General features: G+C 42.6%; 1 protein-coding gene across 5 annotated transcripts in view; it reads right to left on the bottom strand.

Annotated features, from left to right (window-relative positions):
* Window positions 1–601: 601 nt before the first annotated feature.
* The window catches only part of ARMH4 (armadillo like helical domain containing 4), a 348,598-nt gene continuing 327,455 nt past the window's right edge, over window positions 602–21,744 (bottom strand). For 4 of the 5 annotated variants that reach the window (XM_088456484.1, XM_088456483.1, XM_088456486.1 and 1 more), the window contains 2 exons: window positions 10,599–10,733; window positions 602–10,275 (listed from right to left, as the gene is read on the bottom strand). In XM_088456484.1, the coding sequence (XP_088312610.1) occupies window positions 10,207–10,275; window positions 10,599–10,733 (204 nt within the window). In that variant the 3' untranslated portion in view covers window positions 602–10,206. The remainder of the gene's footprint in view (window positions 10,276–10,598; window positions 10,734–21,744) is intronic. The other variant, XM_088456487.1, reaches the window with a different exon arrangement.

Below are 21,744 nucleotides of genomic sequence, written 5' to 3'. Positions count from 1 at the left end.
CTTGAGCTACAGCTATTGTGCTGAGTGATTTAATGGACCACCATTAGCTCCTGGAAGATTCTTTCTGTACACCGTTTTCAAATGAATCAATGAGCCTCTGAATTACATGGGCTACAGCAGGTTGTAAACTAGTTACTACAGTTGGCCTGTCTAGGTTCAGATCTAACTAACCACCCAGTGAAGGCCATTTATGCAAGAGGGTGCACAGTTAAAAGGTGCTGTTTGTTGTGGCAACCAATCAAATTTCTAGTGGAGATAAGAAAATGATAGCAAATATATTATTGGGTGACACTACTATTTGCCAATGATTGGTATTGTTATTGGTCTAAATTTGTTTTGTTTAAGCTGGTTATTAATATTTTCTTTCATTGTTCAGTACAATAACGGCTCTCAAAGTTATCTCCATTTACCACCAATACTAATATGCAGCCTTTCTGCTTGAACAAGATGCACAAATCACAATTAGTTAGACCCGTAGACAAGGCTTGGAAGCCACTGCATTGGAAAAGTACATTGCAAAGTATAATCTGTGCTTTCTGGCTGTTGCAACATCACAGCTTCCATCTTTTCAATATAGGTATAAATGTGGCAACACAGTATGTGATTTCAGCATTTCTGTTTAATCATGGATATCACAAATAAAACAACAGGAATTTGGAAACCTCTTTAATGTAGAAGAGACAACAGTTCGTGTTGACAGCTTGCAGCGTATAATTCTACAGTGACTCTTCATGCAATACATGTTAAGAAGATATTTATTCACTTCTATTGCCAAACTAATGGTTACAAAGTCAAAATTTCAAGTTGCCCTTTGTTCTGTGACATGACCTGTGGTGCGTGTCATTATTACAGCAGAAAATTGACAAGCAGATATTAGCATTCAAGTACATCTTTACATACATATTAGTATTGCAATGCAACTACGCTTTATTGGATACAATTACATATGTAATATCTTTACTGCTCTCTATACCTGGGGTAGTCATGCTCCTGCCCATGAGGACCACTTTCATGGAGTAGAGTGACACATTATGCACCCGCATATGCCCACCGCCATGAAACTGGCGCTTGCACAAACTATCTGAAAAGAGAAGTTTGCGTGAGTACTAGATTCCTGGCACACAAGATTTGATATACTGTATGGGTGCTGCTGGTATGTAGTGTGTCAGTGTAAGTGTGCCATGATCCCAATGTTTGTATTGCCTTGTAGATGCAGGTAAGTACAGGAGGAAGTGCTAGGTTCTTGGGGGCAGGCAATCAAACAACCAATCACTAGCCTAGAAAAATAAATAAACCACAAATGTTTGATCAAATAATTATTGTTGATTGAGGTTTTGATTCTTGTCCTCCATTGGACATCCCACCATGATACCAATAAGACTGGCACATTTGTGCATCTGACCACCGTAGGTGTTTGAGTCCTGGCTTTAGGAACAATGGAGCCTGGTCAGCTACCGAGCCCAGTTATCCACAAATGCCATTAAGTGAAATCATACTTCAAAAGTTTGTAAGTCCAACATGCAAATAGTATACCTCACTGGGCTATTCAAGACTTATGACATAGGGGAAAAGTTAGGTTGTATCTGAACTTTCAGATCTCTTCGATCCTTCATCCTGGAGGGTCCTAACAATTTCAAACTCTGCAAGAATTAGGGACTACAAGCAGACTGACTACACTGTTAACTACATTAAAATACTGGGCTATAACTTCATAGAGATGAGTTAATGCTCACTGCATGCGGCCATATTTCTATGAAAATCAACCCACATCCCTAGTTAGCAACTTGGATCGCTAAATATACTCATCTACCATCTATAACATATGCTCCGGCTCACTTATTTCTAACTCCCTGACCATGCAACATTTTTGCAGGGCTAGATATTGCACTATATATTACATATCTATTGCTTTCAAATGTATTAGAAAATTATTGATTTCATTTGTATTGTAATTGTATAAGTAAATTACCTATTCTTTCAATACTAAATTTTTATTGAATTTGTTTTAGAAAATAAAGCGAATCGTACAGGGTACAGAAATGAAAAAGGGAGGAAGGGAAGGGGGGAGGTACACATAGTCATGCTTAACAAATATACAAATAAATAACAGTGAATGAGCAACCGCTTTCTCAACTAAACACATAAAATTTAACAGAAAACACAGATGTAAATGACTTACTCTACGCATTTTGCGAGGTGTAGCATGTAGCCATGCTGCCTGGAGCCCATACATTATAGGGCAACCCTCCTCATCCTGAAGTGTGCCACGGAGTGGGCATGTCGAGCACGGGAGAGGAGTTAAAAGGAATTGAACCTTAGGGGCAGTATCTGCTCTGATAGGAGGAGCCGGAAGCATGCACATACAGCCAGCAGTGCACGGCTGTCGGTAAGTCGTTTGCCAGTCGTGTTGCACCATGGAACTGCCTGTGAATTTGTAGTCAGGAGTATACAGGTGCACCCAGCTGAGTGCGGCTGTTGTTGGCAGCTGCGGTTCGGATGTAGTGCAATGTCAAGCAGCTGGTCGGGTCGCTTGTCATTGTGCAGAGGTAGGAGGCAGTGGGCAGGATTACCTCATGGACTGTATTTTGTCCACCCCTAAGCTAGGGGGACCAAGCAAGGGGAAGGTAGGACAGGACTGGAGGAGGAATGGCGCAGAAGGGAAGAGGAAAGGAGCAGAGGAGTCTGGTAGCCAATTCCGGACACCAATGGGAACACCTGCTTTGCACTGCCGAGGATTGGGAAACGATCCCCTGAGGTCAGTGGCAGCAAGAAAAAAAATGTGACCAAGTTGGCGCCCCTGGCCAGAGCAGGTGACCATAACGTGAGATCCTTCGGCTCTGCCCTCGCTACGCCCCTGAATTGAACCACCAACAGCTTTACTACAATCCCTCGCTGTTATAGGACTGAAAGGCATCCATTAAGTGGATACCGTGGCAGCGAGGATCCCAGCGGAGTCCCAGCAGAAAGAGGATCCGGGCAGGGCCGTATGTTTCTACTAAAAGCATGCATACATTAACTATTCTAAACTCCCCCCATGCTTTCCGTGTATTAAACGGTTTGAGAACAGCGGCTCGCAGTCTATACGAACAGCGGTGGCTTGTACTGATGGTAGCCGTCCTGTGAATAACAAAAAGGGTATAAACACAGGCTGCTACAAATACAGGCTGCTATAAACAGGATTGGATTTAGAAATACAAGCATCTTTTGTACTCAAATAACTGCCCAGTCGTACTTACAACTGGTTGTTGTACTAACATTGTTTCTTTTTGAATCAATTGAAACAAATGGCCACAATTGATATGGAACATTGGGGTAGATGTATTATAGCGACACTTATCGTGCCGCTATAAAGCTTCCCGCTTCGCCTCTTTACCGAGGTGAAGCAGGAATCACTACCGATGAGATGTATAAACATCTCATCAGCCGGAGAGGGGGAGCGTTAACTCCCCCCTCCGGCGCTACCAGCTAGAGACAGCAGCGCATCAGCCTAGTGCTGATGCGCTGTGTCTCTGTCCCGGCCGGCTCCACTGAGCATGCGTGGGATCTCGCAAGTATAGCGAGATCCCCGTGCGCAGCCTGGAGCCGACAGCAGGGACAGCGCTGTCCCTGCTGTGGGGATAGGCTAGTGTTATGACCGTTCGTACATAGCCCTGCCGTTGGCGCTGCTATCTTGTAGATAGCAGCGCCGATAATGACGGGCGCATAGCGCCCCTGTCATTTACCGCCCAGACCCCCGATCATACATTGGGGAGAAGCGGTATCAGCGTACATAACGTGCGCTGATACCGTTTCTGGGCTTCGTACATCTCCCCCAATATATTATTTCCTAAAGAATTTCCGTGTTAACGATTAGACGACAGACGGAAGTTCAGTGCCTATTTTTCTTTTTTGTGTGTTTTCCTGAAAGGTAAGCAGCTTTGTTCACTTTTACTGACAGTGGAAAATTAGTAATATTTTTGCTTGTTGGCAAAAAAATATTAAACATAGTACAAAGGACACAATACTGAAAATGTGCATGTGCCATGAACCACACCACTTAATGATGTGATCCTGAAAACATGTATTAACTTTAAGTAGATTTGGATAAATTTTTTGCCAAAAACGCAATAAAAAAAAAACTCAGCACAGCTGGATAGATGCATTTCAAGATGTGTCCAGTTCTACAAGGGTAGAATATGCATCGGTTTCATGCCAGGAGAATACAGTAGTATATGGGCCAGGTGTACGCCAGGAGGTGGTGGCTTTAACGGTGCTAAAGTTACATTATTACGTTTATAAACAACATTCTTTAAAGTATCATTTATATGTAATGAAGAGTGACTGCGTTACTAAACCTGAACATAACCCAACTGTAGACCAAACATCAGCCCAAGTGTAAGATCTAACATAGCCTTAGGGTGGGTACATACCTGATAGATATATCTGCAGATCAAGTGATCTGCAGATAATGGTCATTCATACACACTGAACGACCATCAGCCGCATGCTGCAGAGGGTCCCGGCGGGTCGGGGGCGTGGCCTAATATTGAAAGGTGTGGCCACGCCCCCTTCGGGGGGAAAAAAAAACCCATTTGCGGCACTGGGGAGGTGGGGTGCTGTGTGCCCGGTGCCCCTCAGCCCGGCACACAGCCAATGGGGGGTGCGATTAGCATGATCGCTCCCCCCTTTGGCATAGGAGACTGCTCAGACTGCTGCTTTAGCAGCCGCGGACAGTCTCCCAGTGCAGCCCAGCACACAGCAGCGTGTTCTGGGCTGCTGTGGATGGGGAGCTGTGCCGGACCCGGGTAAGTAATACCCATTCGCGACTCACCCCCCCCCCCCCCGCGCTCTCTGCACCCATGTGTACGGGCGATCAGCTGATCGCCCATACACACTTGCCGATGGAAAGATATGTCTGCAGACATATCTGTTCATTGGCTGTGCAGCACAGCAAATGCGATATGTCTGTGAACTATGTTGTTTACAAACATATCGTCTGTACACACTGGCCGATGGGGGTACGATATATTGGCTGATCAATTGATCGGCCAATATATCTGCCAGTGTGTACCCAGCATCTGCTAAAGCTCTGATAAAACCTACTATTTGTCTGCATGTTCATGGCACACTTCCGTATGGTCAAATGCAGGTTAGAATGCTTACAATCTCTTGCTAAGCACTTTGCATAAGTGTGACCTTTGCCCTGAGCCCACTAACATCTAAGGTCACATCCTCAAGCCACATCCAGGAGCGTGGAAGATGGGACAGTCTTCATTGTCATTGCATTTACCTGCTGTTTTCTTGCAAACACTAGGGGCCAAATGTAATAGGGTAAGAGTTTAGAAAAGTGAGAGTTTCTGACACTTTTTAAACTTTGCCAATGTAATAGAGTCCAAAAACAAAGTAACAGAGCGAACTTGCATGTTTTTTTAGACTTAAAAAACTCTCACGATTTAGAATCTCATTCAGATGTTTTCCCATTTTGAAGATAAAACTCGACCAATGTGAGAGTTTACTGCTAAACTCTCACATTTTCTAAACTCTCACCCATTACATTTGGCCCCTGATGTTTATTTTACCTTTTTTTAGAATCCAATTAAAGTGAATAAATTTAGGAGCATATTAGGATTGTATCTGTAGTGTGAATTATCTTGATGAAAAAGAAAAAAGATTCCTCTTTATGCAGCCTTAAGGTTGTATGAATCTTAGCTGTAAGTTCTCATGAGCAGGGCGCTCTCTCCTCATGTGCTTTGCCTTCCCTCGTTATACCATCATCTCATTCCACTGCCAACAGCACCAAACCTGTGCTCGCCCCGATGCTTGTTTAGGTCTATGACTGCTGCTGTAGCGATGTTTATACACCCATGTTCTGCAATGTTTTGTACTGTAAGTCACTTTTTAGGTGCGTACACACACAACGATTTTTTTAACGATTTAACTATAACGACGTCGTTATCGTTCAATCGTTTAAAAAAATTGTTGTATTTGTTAGCCTGAACGATTATCGTTCATGCGCGTTCACGTTTGTAGTTTGTTGTTCATCGTCCATTCTGACTGAACAACTTAACGATTTTCATTAAGGGAAACTTACAAAAATCGTTTGTAGTTCAAAAAAATCGTTAATTACATTTAGTAAATGAATGATTTTAGAAAACGATTTTCATTTTTTCTAGGGGTAAAATGAACGAAAATAGTTTACTAAAATCATTCATTTACTAAATCGTTGTGTGTGTATGCAGCTTTTGTCTTGTTTTGTTCATACTGTTTGTTTGCATAATCTGTGATGTGCTGCGGACCTCCTGTGGCACGATATAAAGGATGATAATAATAATGAATTATTACACCTTACCCTTATCTTCAGTCACTTTAACTGCCACCACACTTGTGATTATTTGTGATCTAAAACGAGTCCATCTGTCATGACACATAAAGCATGTAGCAGCATAATACAGTTTAAGCCAGTGGTTCCCAAATTTTTTTGAACCACGGCGCCCTATAGTGTCAGCATTGTTTCCACGGCAACCCTAAGCCAAAAGTTTGTTATTGAGAAATTTAAATTTTTTTTTAGTAAAGTGAAGTAAATGATGCTTACCTGTCACCCTTAGGTTATGTGGTGGTGGACAGGTTAGAGCTTCTGTTAATCCACATATTTACATTACATTTACCATAAATAATTTGATTTGGTGCTGGACCCCCAACCTGAGGCACCTCTGCAAGTGTCCCGAGACACCCCAGGGTGCCACGGCACACAGTTTGGGAACCACTGGTTTAAGCAATGCATAATGCATAAAACAGTATTAGTCGCTAATATTGTTACATCTTCAATTTGTATACAACATAGTAAGTGTTTTGTTGGTGACATTACAAGAAACAGACACACAAAGCCAGTCATCCTATAGTTGTGATAAGTTTGGTGCAATATACACAATAAAAGAAAACATCTAATAGGTTGTTATAGGATACTGAACATTTGCATTTAGCAAATAACCAGAACCCCATTATTTAATGTCAGCCTCATGAAAGCCCATATACAGTACATGTTAGACACTCATGACACTTTATTCTTACCTTACTTCGTAATGTGACTAAATGGGGCTTCAGAAATCTAATCCAAGGCCAGTTATAGTGAACAATATAGATACTGTTATGAACTAAAATAACCCCTATCTGTTCCCAGCGCTTCTGTTTCTATAAAAACTGCTATAAGGAGTTTGGAGGCCAAGGAATAAAATGGAAGAGGTATGATTATTATTAGCCTAGATAGATGAAATAAAATGTCATGGAACAGGAAGTAGGGTTGTTGTGTGTTTTTTCAGATACCCACAACCCAGCCCAACAATCCTTAAAGGCTGACGCCAGTGGAAACCACGTAACTGAAATTGTCCAGGTAATACTGAACAAACATCATTTTTATTGGATCATCCATTTATTACTTATACAATATTGGTGGTAAAATGGTGGTACTCCCATGGGCATGGCCTGTAGCCACCCTATACAAGGGATATTCATACAGACCACAGGTGCCTAGCAGCACATTCACATTAAACATACTACATACGCAATCATTGAAGAACTATTTTGTTTTAGTTCACTGAGGGCTCTATTCATGTAGAACAAGAACTGGCTACTGGAAAATATCACTGTTGCATCATTTATGCGATATATTCAGGAAAAAGTTACCTGTCTGGCGATGTCCCCTGATAAATGGCCCCTCTGTGATCCCAAAGTGCATAGAATGACATATTGGGTGTCCAATAAGTCTCCTTCCAACAGCATCCGCCAACGTGACAGGGCTGACATTGAACTCAAGAGATGGAGCAGGAGCAGTGAACTTCACTGCTCCGCTCCCCCTACCGAGGTACTAAGGTACGTGAAATGAAATTGAGAAGCAAAACGGAAACAACAAGTTGCTGTTATTCTATGACTCGCTCTTCAAATATTCGTGTAGGGGGAAGTGATTCCAACATCTAATCGGCGGCACTGCTGGAGAAATCTATACTCCTCCTGAATACAACAAAGCAGTGAAAAGCCATGTTCTGAAATGCTTTGTGAAACAGGGCTTTTCCCTACTACATGGATACACCCCTAAGCTTATTATCTGGAAATGTACCTTATTTACATAATATTAATTTCCCAGTTTGACATTAATATTAAGGTTCTCATTACTTTTAGTTTCATACACCGCTTATATAGATATCCAGACATTTCAACCAGTGCTCGATTTGTGATCTCTTACCTGCAGTTTGCATCAAGGCTCCAGAATTGTTATGTATCTCATACAGGGGGAGATGTACTAAGCCTTGGAGAGTGATTAAGTGGAGAGAGATAAAGTACCAACCAATCAACTCCTGTCATTTTTCAAACAGCCTGTGGTATAGCAGTTAGGAGCTGATTGGCTGGTACTTTATATCTCTCCACTTTATCACTCTCCAAAGCTTAGTACATCTCCCCACATTCTGTTGACCTCAGGTTAATTATTGCACTGACATAGACTATTGCAAATATAATATAACATCTATTATGTGAGCGTACATTATAGGGATCCTTCAGCATAAAAGTTTTTTGTACAATAGGTACAATCCTAGCTAAGTGTAAATGAAACGGTAGTAAAATATAATTATTGGTGACAAAGGGGTCTATTTATAAAGGGAAAGGTATCCCCTGTGATAGTTAAGGATTGAACTAGTTTCGAGTTCAATCCATGTATAGGAGGCATTCATCGTGCCTCCTATACTTAATTATCACTTCTGAAAAGCTGCTCCTTTTGCGGAGACAGCTTGTCTTGAAGCTCTGTCCATCCCCTCTCCCCGGCCCGCCCCCTCCCCCATTCGCTCCAGCGCACCTCCCGGCCAACCCAGCTAATGGTGTACCCTGCCACAGCGCACCTCCCGGCCAACCCAGCTAATGGTGTCCCCTGCCACAGTGCACCTCCCGGCCCACCCAGCTAATGGCGTACCTTGCTGCCGCAGAGCTGCAGCCGTTGTGGGAGTCTGTGAGACTGACACAGTGCAGCCCCGCAGCACCAGTCCCCCTGATATCTCCTGCGTTACAGGGATGATGAAAACCCTGGCACTTAAATTCTACAAAAATAGGTGAAAATCTTAATTTTCACCTACTTTTGTAGAAATAAGTGGTGATGAATAGACCCCAAAGCATTAAGTATAAGAGTAATAAGTTTATGAGGATTAAAGCAGCAAGCAGTCATTTAAAATAATGCGTAAGATTTCAGTGTAAAAATTATATATTATATATATATTTTAAAGCACCCACTAAAATGTAAAATAGGGCAGATGCCATTTTTAGCATTACTAAATAAATTCAGGGAAATAGTGGAGAACTGACCCCGAATACAACAGTGAATAATTTGTAGATAGTGAACTGTGCCAACTTACAGTGTCTTCCTAAACGCCAGAACAAATCTCGAAAAATCATTTAGAATTTGGTGTTTCTGGGAATGTACGTCACACACCTCAAGTCACTGACTTGGATCAATAAACAAACTGTCACGTTGCTACAGAAGACTTTTACATGTCATACATGAAAGCCCATCAGAGCAACACATTTCCATTACCAAAGAATTGTCCTAAATGTTTATATTGCTGGGTAGTTTAAGATACATGAGAAATTGCATGTGTGTAACAGCAAGGATTTCTATGCATCCGTGCTAGCAGCATGACCATACTAATAATAATTAGGCACATTGGGGGAGGACAAGTACATACTAACAATGTCCAATCTGACCAGTTGTTACTTATTCCATCAATTTGTACAAGTCCATTTTGTATATAATGCCACCAATTTGTAAATAATTCTACTGACTTAGCCAGCATGGCCCGTTGGGTCTATAAATAAACTTTACAATTTCTATGTTGTATGCTTGCCCCGCAGTGTAAAACTAACCTTATTTATAACAACACTGCTTCCTATTTATACACCTCCTGCGTTTCCTGACCAGATCAGCATATTAATATGATGCAACTCTGTACAAAAAAATAGCTTGCTATAAAACGTATCACACTTGCACTGGAAGGACTCTGTATATTAACACATCATTTTACTGTTGTATAAAAACAAACATCATGTACAAAACAGCATGCTGTCGATCTCAATGCATGATAATCGCTACAGGGTGCTATACAGCTGGCTGATAGCAGCAGTGAGATTGCAGGGATTGGATTCTTTCTTGCAAAACTTTATTGAATCCCCCGATGCTTCAATCAGTCCCACTCAAAATTCATCTTCTGAACTGTCCGCTAAGAGCATGACGCGGTCTTGCATGCTGTTGAACTCTCGCTGCTTGGGGAACAGAGACGAGTAGTCATTAACTTGTAAGTCACATGCTGCAAGTATGAATAGATGTCTGCACTAGGGCAGTGTTGGCTAACCTTGACACTCCAGCTGTTGTGGAACTATATATCCCAGCATGCCCTGCCACAGTTTTAGCATGCCCTAATAGCAAAACTGTAGCAGTGCATGCTGGGTTATGTAGTTCCATAACAGCTGGAGTGTCGAGGTTAGCCAACACTGCACTAGGGTGTCTCTCTATGCCAAGGTTAACAAGCACCTGGACTAAATGTAATAATGAATAAATGACCGTTCTCGCTGAGGCTTCAACCTACCTTTCTTTTATGCCGTTTGAAGCCATTTCTCCTGCGGCGATTCATCATCCTTATGCTGTACAGAACTCCGAGGATAAAAAGTGCTCCAGCTATTCCAACTCCCACCGGTATCAGCATCCCAGACATGTACCCTGCCTGCATGGAAAACAGCAGCACATAAATATTCAGTGTTCATCTCCATCGCTGTCTCTCTGGTGCTGTTAACCCTATTAAACGCCAAGCAGAATAGTAATACATTACACAGCCACGCAGACCAGTGTATAAACAGCAATTAGAATTATATTATACTATACCTTGAACTGGTCACCACAAATTAAAACTTACTGATACACTTGTGAATATTTATTACAAACTGTTAATACTTGCCTTTGTTACACACTTCTATTTTAGATTGTCAGCTCTTTGAGCAAGGACCTGAATCCTAATTTTTTTTCTAGTTACCCTTGATATGAATTACTGTAAATATATTATCTTGTTCCAATGGCGCCTGACAAGAGATGGGATATATTAGGCAGCAAGTGAACACTCAGTTCTTGAGGTTGATGTATTGCAAGCAGGAACAATGGGCAAAAAGTATCTGAGCGACTTTGATAAGGGCCAAATTGTGATTGTTAGACGACTGGGTCGGAGCATCTCCAAAATGGCAGAGGTGTTCCCGGTATACAGCGCCTAGTACTTGCCAACAGTGGTCCAAGGAAGGACAACTGGTGACAAGGTCATGGGTGCCCAAGGGTCATTGATGCGAGTAGGGAGCGAAGGCTAGCCAGTCTGGTCTTATACCCCAGAAGAACTACTATATTGTAGCTCAAAGTGCTGTACAAAGCAAAGTTCACATTTATTTAATAATCTCAAAGGCATAGTAGAGAAAACAACGTTTTGGGCCATGTCAGGGGCCGCTGTCAAGACAGTTACAACCAGCACAACAGCGTCCAGTAGTGGATAGAGCAAGGTATGTATATATATATATATATATATATATATATATATATATATAATAAAAGTGGGCAATAAGGAAAAAACAAATCAGCAATATATGCAAGCGATACTATGAACTATTTCTTTAGATCTGCAAGAAACAACCAATTAGCTGAGGGATCTGATGAAAGATACACCAGCCACAGGGACCAAGGTTTGAAGAGTTTGTCTAGGCATTTGCAATTCATATCCAATGTATCATTTTGAAAAGGAGCAGGGCCTTAATATGCATGCCTCTGATGAAGCAGCTGAGTATGGTTGACAGAGCAAGGTATCTTGTCAGGTAACAACACCACTTCCCATGCTGGCCACACAAGCACCATTTATGGCAGTGACATATGTAGGTTGGGATAACATAACTGCATGTGTGGTCTCACAACAAACTGAACCATTAGTGGACAGGTGATCACTAATGATCTGTGTGTGTAGTTTTGAAACATACTTGTACCTTGCTGGATTGTCCAGCACACTCCCAGACTTAATGGGGAGGTGGTTGGGGGCATTAATGACACAATTTGCAGTAAATTGCATTGTTGTACTGCCCCATGTTGTGCGATAGCAGCAGGGTCATAATGACAGGAAATGTGTGTGTAGTCTACTGGTGATAAATGATGACGCCGTGTAATGTGTTAGGTAAGGTAGAAAGAGGAGTGCAGAATTCCTTGCCTACTCTCCCGGGAGTCGCGGGAGGTTCCTGATTTTTCAGGTAACCCCCGCACCCTCGAAAGAGTAGGCAGATCTCCCGCATCCGGCCCACTTTCTAGTGAAGTGAGCTGGATGGGGAGATTTTCTGAGAAATGTGTGGGTCTGTAGGGCGGGGCTAAATGACACGAAACGCATCATTTAGCCCCACTCGCGAATCGCGGGGTTTTCATGTAAATGGGGTGGGGCTTAATGACGGCAATAGCTTGGCTCCACCCCCGAACCAGAGAGAAGCGGCTGCTCTCCAGTAGCTCCCGAAATGGTAAGGTATACTTCAGGTTTTGTACTGAAAGTGGCAGAAGTGCAGTTTTGTGCTCATACTCTCCACCAAAAGAAGAGAGTTGTCCCCTCGCGGGCTCGCAACGATTCGGGCTCGGTGGCTCGCTTCGCTCACCACAAGATTAAATTTCCCCTCTATGCCCACTTGGATGGTAGGGAATGATGTTGGACAGTAACTGATGACGTCACGGTACATCTACGGAAGGAGATCTAGTTGTAACCCTCCCGAAATGGATGTCATTAAAGTCGGTAAGTACAATTACCAACCTGATTACAACGTTCTATGTGCTCCAAGATAAAACATGAACAAATCAGCAATTTTTAACTGCAATCTGTGCTTCTATAACACTGTTTCTAATGGTAACATTTTTATTAGTGTTTTAAGCAATTAGGACAAATAATTTTAAAGCTGATGTAGCTTAAAGGTCACCTTTGCTTTAAAAATCTGCAATGTCATAAAAAATATATTAATTCTGGAAAATATTCTGTAATGCACATTAATGCTTCAATGTTTCAACAGCTGTCATCTATGCTTCTCTGTACAATGATCACACAATATAATAAATTGTCATGGTTATACATGCCGGTTACTGTAAGTGTGTATAAATTAAATGTTGGAAGGTTAATTTATGGTCTGGAGGTTGATTTCTTCCATAAAGTGTAACATTATTTTATAGGTCTGCCAATCATGTTTTCTACAATAAGGAATTATCTTCGGTCTTCTCTGCTTGTGCTGCCAACTTTTGGCTTATAAAAAAAAAGTGAAGAAAAAAGTATTTTCTGTCTCCATCCACCAGTATAATGTCATGTAAGTGTTCAATTCTTTTGACCTTTGTGGCAACACAACCCGGGCCTTATTTGGACTAATCAGGCAAAATGAGCACCGAGTGAGTATATCCAACCAATTGGGACACGTGTGGGAATATTGGATACAGATGTAATTACAAGTCTTATAAACTCTCTAAGTCAGGGAAGTTACGAGGGTGTTGTGTGGTCCTTACACCAGGTGTCCAGGCCCCATGACTCCACCATGGTGACTTTGGTTTTTAAAATGATTTTTTAATACATTTTTATGGATTTCTAGCAATATATTTCAGATATGCTTAACCAGTAGGTTCTTCCCTATGCAATATTAAACTAAATACATTGCAAAAAAGCAATGTAAATAGATAAAATAGGGTAATTGAGTATTTTAACGACAACTGGTCTTTACAGTAGCAGGAATGTTGCGGTTGGAAAATTGGACAGCAGCAGGAGGACCCTGGCCGGAGGCTTGGATAAGAAGACCACGTGAACAATTCTCATTCTACCCTGGAGCAATCATTTCGCCAAGGAACGTTCTGCTGATATCCACTCCTGAAGCTGCATCATTATAACTGTTGCCATGTAGCCGTGGCTATCTTACTGGTATATCTTTCAGACTAGATTTACATGCAATATAACAATATAAGATATTGCAGAAGGGGGCCATGTGGTTTGGTTAATCAGACACCACTGTCATTAAAATGTATGAATTTTTGAAAATAGAAAACTACAAGTTTTTCCAGTAAAGAGGTAATTGTGAGAGGAAAGGAGGGAGAAAAACCAGACAAGAGATGGTTAAAGGCTGCAACTGCACTCTCCTGGGTAAGCAATGCCTTAACCTTGAAGACTGTGATGTCATTTCTGACACTGATCGGATTCTTGCAGACAACACTTGGGCTCAGCTGCTTGTAGAGTCCTTACTCTTTGCTCAAGGGATCTAAAGGGAGAGGAATATTTAGGCTGCTGTCCTCATGACATAACAAAAGCACTTTCCCAAGGGCTCTCTGGACAGTGAGGGCTGTTGCGATTGTGAACGGGCTTACTGGGAAAAGCTGATGAAACGGTGACCTCCACTAGATAAAGGGGCTTCATTCTAAAAATACAGCAGTCAATTAATGACTTAAAGTGCTGTGTGTCATCGTCAATTCACTGCTTCAATCAATAGTCTATAAAAATGCTAATACAGCTATAGGATCTATTATCCAGAATAGATGGGACCTTGGGTTTTCCAAATGAGGATGTTCCCATCATTTGAATCTTTGTACTTAAAATATATCAATAGAAATATAAATGAGATTTAAAATATACTCTCATTATGCCTGTTTTTCTCCACACATAACATTATTTACAATATGCAAAACCCACTCTGTAAATAATTTTGCACCGCGGTGCAGATCAATTTGCGCAAATAGATATTTCAGCTTGTGCGCATAAGTTTTGCAAGACAAAATGGTGACGTTGGCCCTGGAGCCAATCTTTGCCTAGGCAGGAGTAGAATAGATTAGATCCCATTGCAGAGAGAAAGTAGTGCTCCAAGTTGCAGAGGGATGGACAGGGCACGTTTTTGGGTAATTGCTGGCCATGTTCGGGGAACACATCCATTTTCTTCTTCACATAAGAACTTTACAGCAGCTCAGAGTTGGCAGCAGTGGCGTAAATTCATCCCAGACGCCAGGAGGCAAGTCATATTTTGCTGCCCCTCTCCCCCCCCCCAGCAGCAGCTGATGGTCTGACACAGAGCTCTCCACTAGTGTATGGTGGCTTCTCAGGTGCCGGGAACAGGAGCTATGTATTGAGAAGCCGTGATGGTGCACTCTGGGTACATAGTTACAGTCCTAAGTGGGGTGAATATGTTGTGGTCAATGGAGGAGGTGCCACTTCAGAGCTGGAGCCCGGTGGCAGGCACCTCCATTGTCTCCCACAGTTCTGCCCCTGGTTGGCAGAGATTGGGTCTCTGCTAATGATCTCAATGAGACATTTCACAAAATAAAAAAATGTGCTCCCAAATAATCATCCCCAGATCTAGTCAGACTAGGCTGGTTTCCAGTGTACCAGAGGTGGTTCCCAGTGCAAGGCTGGTGTATCTCTGGGGAATGGGAGGAGGGAATATTTACTAAAGTTGTGAACATGGGGTTTTGGAGTTTGTATAGTCAATGGTTTCAACGTTCGTTAAAATATGTGTGTTAGATGCTGCAAGAAAAGCGCATGTTACGCTACACAGAGCCAGCTGGAAGCATACACTTTGGGACACACAGAATCATTTCAAATAAACTGATTTAAGACAAGAGACCCAACAACTGTAAATAGTCATCTTGTGGAACTGTCGACAAATAAATGCATGCTACCATGTCAGCCAATAATACAAAAACACTAAAGGGTAGAGCGTTCACACCACTGTTGCATTTTTCCATTTCTCCTGATGTTTCAAAGCCTTACCTATCGCCTGTTTATTTATACACAATCTATAAGCACAGACTATGGGGGGTAATAGCCTGCGCGCTAGTAGGCATTGGCGCAATTCCTGTGAGTCTACCCTATGTTTTGAAGTGGCAATAATTTAAAAGGCAAAACCAGGTTGGCTCTGCCTTTTAAATTATAGCCGCTTTAAAAAAAAAAAAAGGCAGACTCACCGGAGTCGCACTGATGCCTGCATCTCACAGGCTATTGCATTTGCCCCTATGAATCTACTATAGTATAATCTATTAAAGGGATGTAGATATTATCCCGGCTGTCGGGATGCCGGCGCTGGAATCCCGACACCATTCAAAATCCCGGTGCCGGCATCCCTACGGTAAATAGTGGGGTTAGGTGGAGGGTTAGTGGTTAGGCACTAGGGGGAGGGTAAAGGCCCCCATACACAGTGCAATATGTACCTTGCGATGCAACAGCCAATCTGAAGGTCAACATATCGGGCGGTCCTCACACACGGAGCGACCGGGTGGCCGACTGCCCGATATGCTGGCACCCCATTCGCGTATCGCTGCATGGGATCGTACATCGTTCCCATAGATCAACTGAACATGCAGAAAGATATGAAGGAGCGATGTACGACCCCACGGGAGCGCCGCAATGGGCGATATCATGCCCACACATGGAACGATATAGCAGTGATATTATCGTTCCAATCCCTCAAATTGGCAGCTATATCGCATCATGAATGGGGGCCATTAGGGTTAGGAACTAGGGGAGGGAAGGTTAGGGGTAGGGTTAGGATACTTAACAACAAGTGTCTGTATCCTAACCCTGTCGGGATGCCAGTGTCGGGATATTAAGTGTCAGGATCCCCAGAGCGGGCATCCAGTACCCAACCCTTAATAACAACATAGCAAATTTAAGTATCCAGCATTTAACTACTGATTTGTAACAAGCAGAAGTTATTGTCTTTTGGTCCATAAAAATACTTCATTAGATTTTAGGAAGCTGAAAAATTTTACAAACGATCAGTGTTAGAGAATGAACAGTAAACAGAACTAATTTGTGAATTAAATGGAGTAGGAGCGGAGATGTCAACAACACAGGAAGCGGCTTGGGACTGGCCCCAGACTATGCGCTTGGTAGGCGCTGATTAATGAGGCTTGACGCCCGTGTTTTATGAAACTTGGTCTTGATCGATACTTAAAAGCAATTCCACGTTGAAATTGGAAAGCTGGGCTGTGGTGACAGTAAATGGAGCAGAAGAATTGGAAGGTAATGTCAGAGAGAGGACAATTATAGAACCTAAAGAAGCATAGAAAACCGCCAACATAACAGAGGCTAGATGCCTGATTACCTAGATGTTAGTGGGCAGCTTAATGAGTTTTATATTCGTTTTCACTTTACTGGTGATTGTCTACATTATACGCTGCACAGGGAACAAAATAGGCCTGTACTAGTCACAGACATTCCTGGCTGTGGTCATGACCCTTAGTGATACAGCTTGCAAGCGTCTTTCTGTGATTTAGGGCTCTATTCATCATCACTTAATTTCTACAAAAGCAGGGAAAATGTTAATTGTAGAAATTAAGTATCCGGGACATTCATCAAAATGGTTCTTGGAGATATCACAGATATCTCCTGCTTACCTTTCTTTCCCGGAATGGTCCGCTGTCCTCTTACACTAGTACGGGGACAAAATGAATCAAGCTCCGAAAATACAATATTTTTCGGAACTTGACTGCGGGAGCATTCGCTATCTTCAGATGGCGATTGCTCCCGCAACCTGCTCCTTCCCTATGGGAAGGAGTCCCAGGTTGTTAAAAGGGATCCTTTCGGATCTCTCCGCCCTTGTCTGGCTCCTTCTACCGGGGCTTTAGTGTGCATGCACAACCTGTAGGTTACGCGTGCGGACTAGTGTCACAGTTTCAAAGGGAACAGTGAAAAGGTTCAACCGCTTCTGGGAGATAGCTGATTTTCGGATCAGCTGTCTCCACGCCAAAGCAATAATGAATTGTTCCGGTGCTCGCATCCAGTTAGTATGTTTATGACCCTGATAATTAACATAATGAATAGACCTCTCTAAGATTTATTTTGGTGCAGAATTGTAGCGCTGCACATGTGCACGACTTCTGTCTGTTCTGGAGCTGCAGATCAGGGTGTTACTATGCAAATTGCAATACAGTAAGGGCAGCAAAGCCCCATAGAGCTACTGCTAATTTTAGGGTTACAATGATCTTTAAATATTATTATTTACAAGGTGTCAATTTTGAATAAAAAATTAAATGGGTGCTAGTTTGTGAGTTGATGATCATGAAGTTCGAATCCTTGCTCTAGACACTGTTACATACTTGGCTACTTTGGAAAAAGTATTTCAGGGAGATTGTGAAAGCAAAATATGAGAGCAGCGGTAAAGTGAGCGTATATTGCTACATCTGAGAGGTGTGTCATAAATTTGATTTACATCCAAATGTAAATGAGATTTACTTGTTGATGAAAACATCTTTGTGCTTTATGACCATTGCAGGGAAGTTATACTAATGATCCCATTTGAATGTATATATCTATGTTTTCTTTATATAACAGCTACATAATTGGGTTAATTGTGCAATCAGGGAGGTTGTTAGACTCTTCAGGGAGTTTGCTGCTATTTCAGGGAGTCTCCCTGGCAATCAGGGAGAGTTGACAGGTATGCGCTGTTATAAACTGGATAGAACATTGGGGCTTATTCAGACCCGCTCGCTATGAAGTGTTCGCTCGTAGCTGTCGATGGTTTGCATTGTGTGCATGCATCGTAGTGCGCGTGATTGAACCACTGCGAAAGATCAGGATGCGTTTGCTCGCCCAACTTAGACAGCCCAGCTGAATGAGTGACAGGAGGAGCCGTTTGTGGGTGGTAACAGGGGCATGCCACTAAAAACGGGGGAGTGGAGGTGCGAATGCAGGCGTGCCTGACTGTCTCAACGCTGTTTCAGAGGCCTGCATAATTAACAGGCAGAGTCATTGTACACGTCACCTGGTTGATCGCAGTGCTTGCGGTAGGGTATAGTCAACCTCAAGCTCTGAGATCGCATCCGATGGTGCTCAATATACCAATGGTTTCATGCACTACCAGGAGATGACGTGCGCAAGTGGGCGTCTTATGAATGGCTGGTGCGTGTCTGCATACACAAAGTGATCGCGCGCCAAGACATAGTGGGTGCGCTATAATGCCTTGCCGTGTGATCGCCTACCTTGCTGGGCGTGCTCAGGATTTCCATACGCAGGGTGCGAGTGAACGCAGCGGGTCTGAATGAGCTCCACTGTGCATAACAAAGTACAGACATGACAGTGTGCAAATGAATTATATTTATTTTCTAAATACAACCCTATTGCGTATAGTCAATCATTTGTTTGATAAGCCCCACCCCTCCTCCACTGTGCATCTAGACTAAGATAGGCTGCTGTTATATTCAGGACATACAAGCATACACTCCTCTCCCAAAACTGTAACACTATGCTCACGTTACTGGAGCACAACATAAATATAATGGTGCACAAGGTAAGAAAAGTACCTGTCCTCCGATATACCACCCTATACATTGCCTTTGTGGCTAATCAGGATCTTACATGCAAATTTGTGTAACCAGAGATAAGTTAATGAAGACCAATTGCAAATTCAGCACATGACCCTTGTAATGTATACCTGCTCCCCTGATATCAGTACTATAATATGAGGATCCACCTCTTCTGCTTCCCACCTGCACCACTCAGCTTAATGTCCCTTCAGCTCCTATTGTCCCTGATTACAGCTCCCTCTAGGGTATACATTCAGAATGTCGACAAAGACAGAATCTCAGCAATAGAATATCGATAGCTGATTTTTGGACAACTTTAGGATCAGGATCAGGAATTCTCACCTCCAGAATGGAAATCCGGATGTTCAACATGCCGCCTGTCGACTTTCGCAATATCAACATTATGTCAATGTCAAAATCTTTCATGTTGACTTACCATCCATGTCGATATTATTTCAATGTCAACATTTCTCATGTTGACATTCCGCCCATGTCAACATTCAGAATACAGATGCGTCCTCTTGTATCTTTGCTGCTGATGCGGCAAATTGCGCCACGTATGGCGCTTGTTACGCAAGCTGCATTTGCATCCGTGAACAATAGGATTGCATGGTGCGAATCATGACATGGCCTGGCGTACCGTGACGCACACGTGCGCGGCAAGTTGCAAGAGGACACATCTGTAAGTCCACATACTGCACAATGACAAATTCTACCACACCCCCTCTAGAATGTAAGCTCTCACTGGCAATGTCCAGTACCTTATGTTTCATGTCTGTGCACTCTGGAGCTCATTCAGACCCGCTCGCAATATGCGATCACTCGCTGGCAAAAAGGGGCCGGATATTTAAATGAAGCGCTCGCACTACATCGCGTAAGGACGCCCACTATGTTTTAGCAAGCTACGGCAAAGTGCGCTTGCAAATGTCTGAAGATGCCCCCTTGCCACTCGCAACACACGTCACCTCCGGGAAATGAAGGATTAATCGAGACCATCGTGAGCTATCCGAGCTGCTCGCAGCCCTTGGGGTTGCCTTAGCCTTCCGCAAGCACAGCTGAAATACATGCAGGTGACGTGTACAATGACGCTACTATGCTAATTATGTACGCCATTTAAACGCCGATTTGGCGGCCAGACACGCCTGCGTTCGCACATCCATTCCTCCGTTTTCAAGCACCTTCCCCTGTTACCACCCGCAAACGGCACTATCTGTCACTGAAAGCAGCGACCTGATAGTGGCTTACGAGCTAACAAAATCAGATCGCAACGAATGGCTTGCACACGTGCACTGCGAATTATACACATGCTCAGATGGGAGAAAATCGCTCAGAGCGAGCGATCGCGCCTTAGCAAATGAGTCTGAATCAGGTCCTCTGTTTGTCCCGGTCATTTTTCTGTATACTGTGTGACTTGTTCATTATATCCATGCATTGATTATTCTGCCCTGTATCCATGTACATGCTGTTATGATGTTTACTACTCTCATGTACTGTATGTCATATATATACAACTATCATACACTGCAGAAGCTGTGGCCAGATAGCCGATGATGAACAGGAAAAAAGGCACCTTAAGTGGATTTTCCAGTATAATGTATGACAGAAAACTTTAAAACAATTGTGCTTCAGACAAACCTATCCAAATGCCTCCTGTTTAACATTGATGCAAGAAATCATTGAATTCTCCCTGGGATGTAAAATTATTTAAGATTACATAAGGGAATAATGGGGGAATATGTGGATGCCCCTGCAATTCTAACCTAGGCCTGGATATACATACTGTAGCTTTGTACAAATCTGAGCCTGAAAACATTGCTCTGTTCTATGTGGGAATGTACCAGATTCGATCTTTCTCTCCTACTGTAAGAGAAAAATTATTCCTATCAATGGCCCTCATTCAGACCCGGACGCAAGTGACCGTTCGTACGTTCGGCGTACGTAAAAAAATATTTAAATTCAAGCACACGCTCGTATTTTCGCTCGCAGCCAAACATCCTCCCCAAACTCAAGCGACCCCTCCTCTAACTAACGAGCGTGCCAAATAGCGAGCGTACATCCCCGAAGTGGCTTGAAGGGAACGCACGCACTAGTACTACCCGGAAGTTGGACTGTCAGATTTCGATTAACTGCTCGTTTATTCTGCCTACCTCCCTCAATCGTAACATGCCAATCAATATATCAATTAGCTTAATTGTTTTTTGTTTTTTTTTAACACAATGCAATAAACTTTATTCATGTCCGTGTTTGTGTTTACCCGCAGAATACGTACAGCTTAAACATTCGCTTTTCATTGTCAAAATACATGTTAGCCTCAATTAAATAATTGTTCTATGTGTTTTTCAGTCAGCATATTTCCCGTAGTTCATTTCTTTATGTAAATTTGCTTACGCATGTCACTGCATCAAGCCTATCATAAG

The sequence above is a fragment of the Taudactylus pleione genome, unplaced genomic scaffold, assembly GCF_031769625.1.
Source record: "Taudactylus pleione unplaced genomic scaffold, aTauple2 ptg000707l, whole genome shotgun sequence".
Lineage (NCBI taxonomy): Eukaryota > Metazoa > Chordata > Amphibia > Anura > Myobatrachidae > Taudactylus > Taudactylus pleione.
The sequence above is the reverse complement of the archived record's forward strand: the minus strand, read 5'-3'. Positions and strand labels throughout refer to the sequence as shown.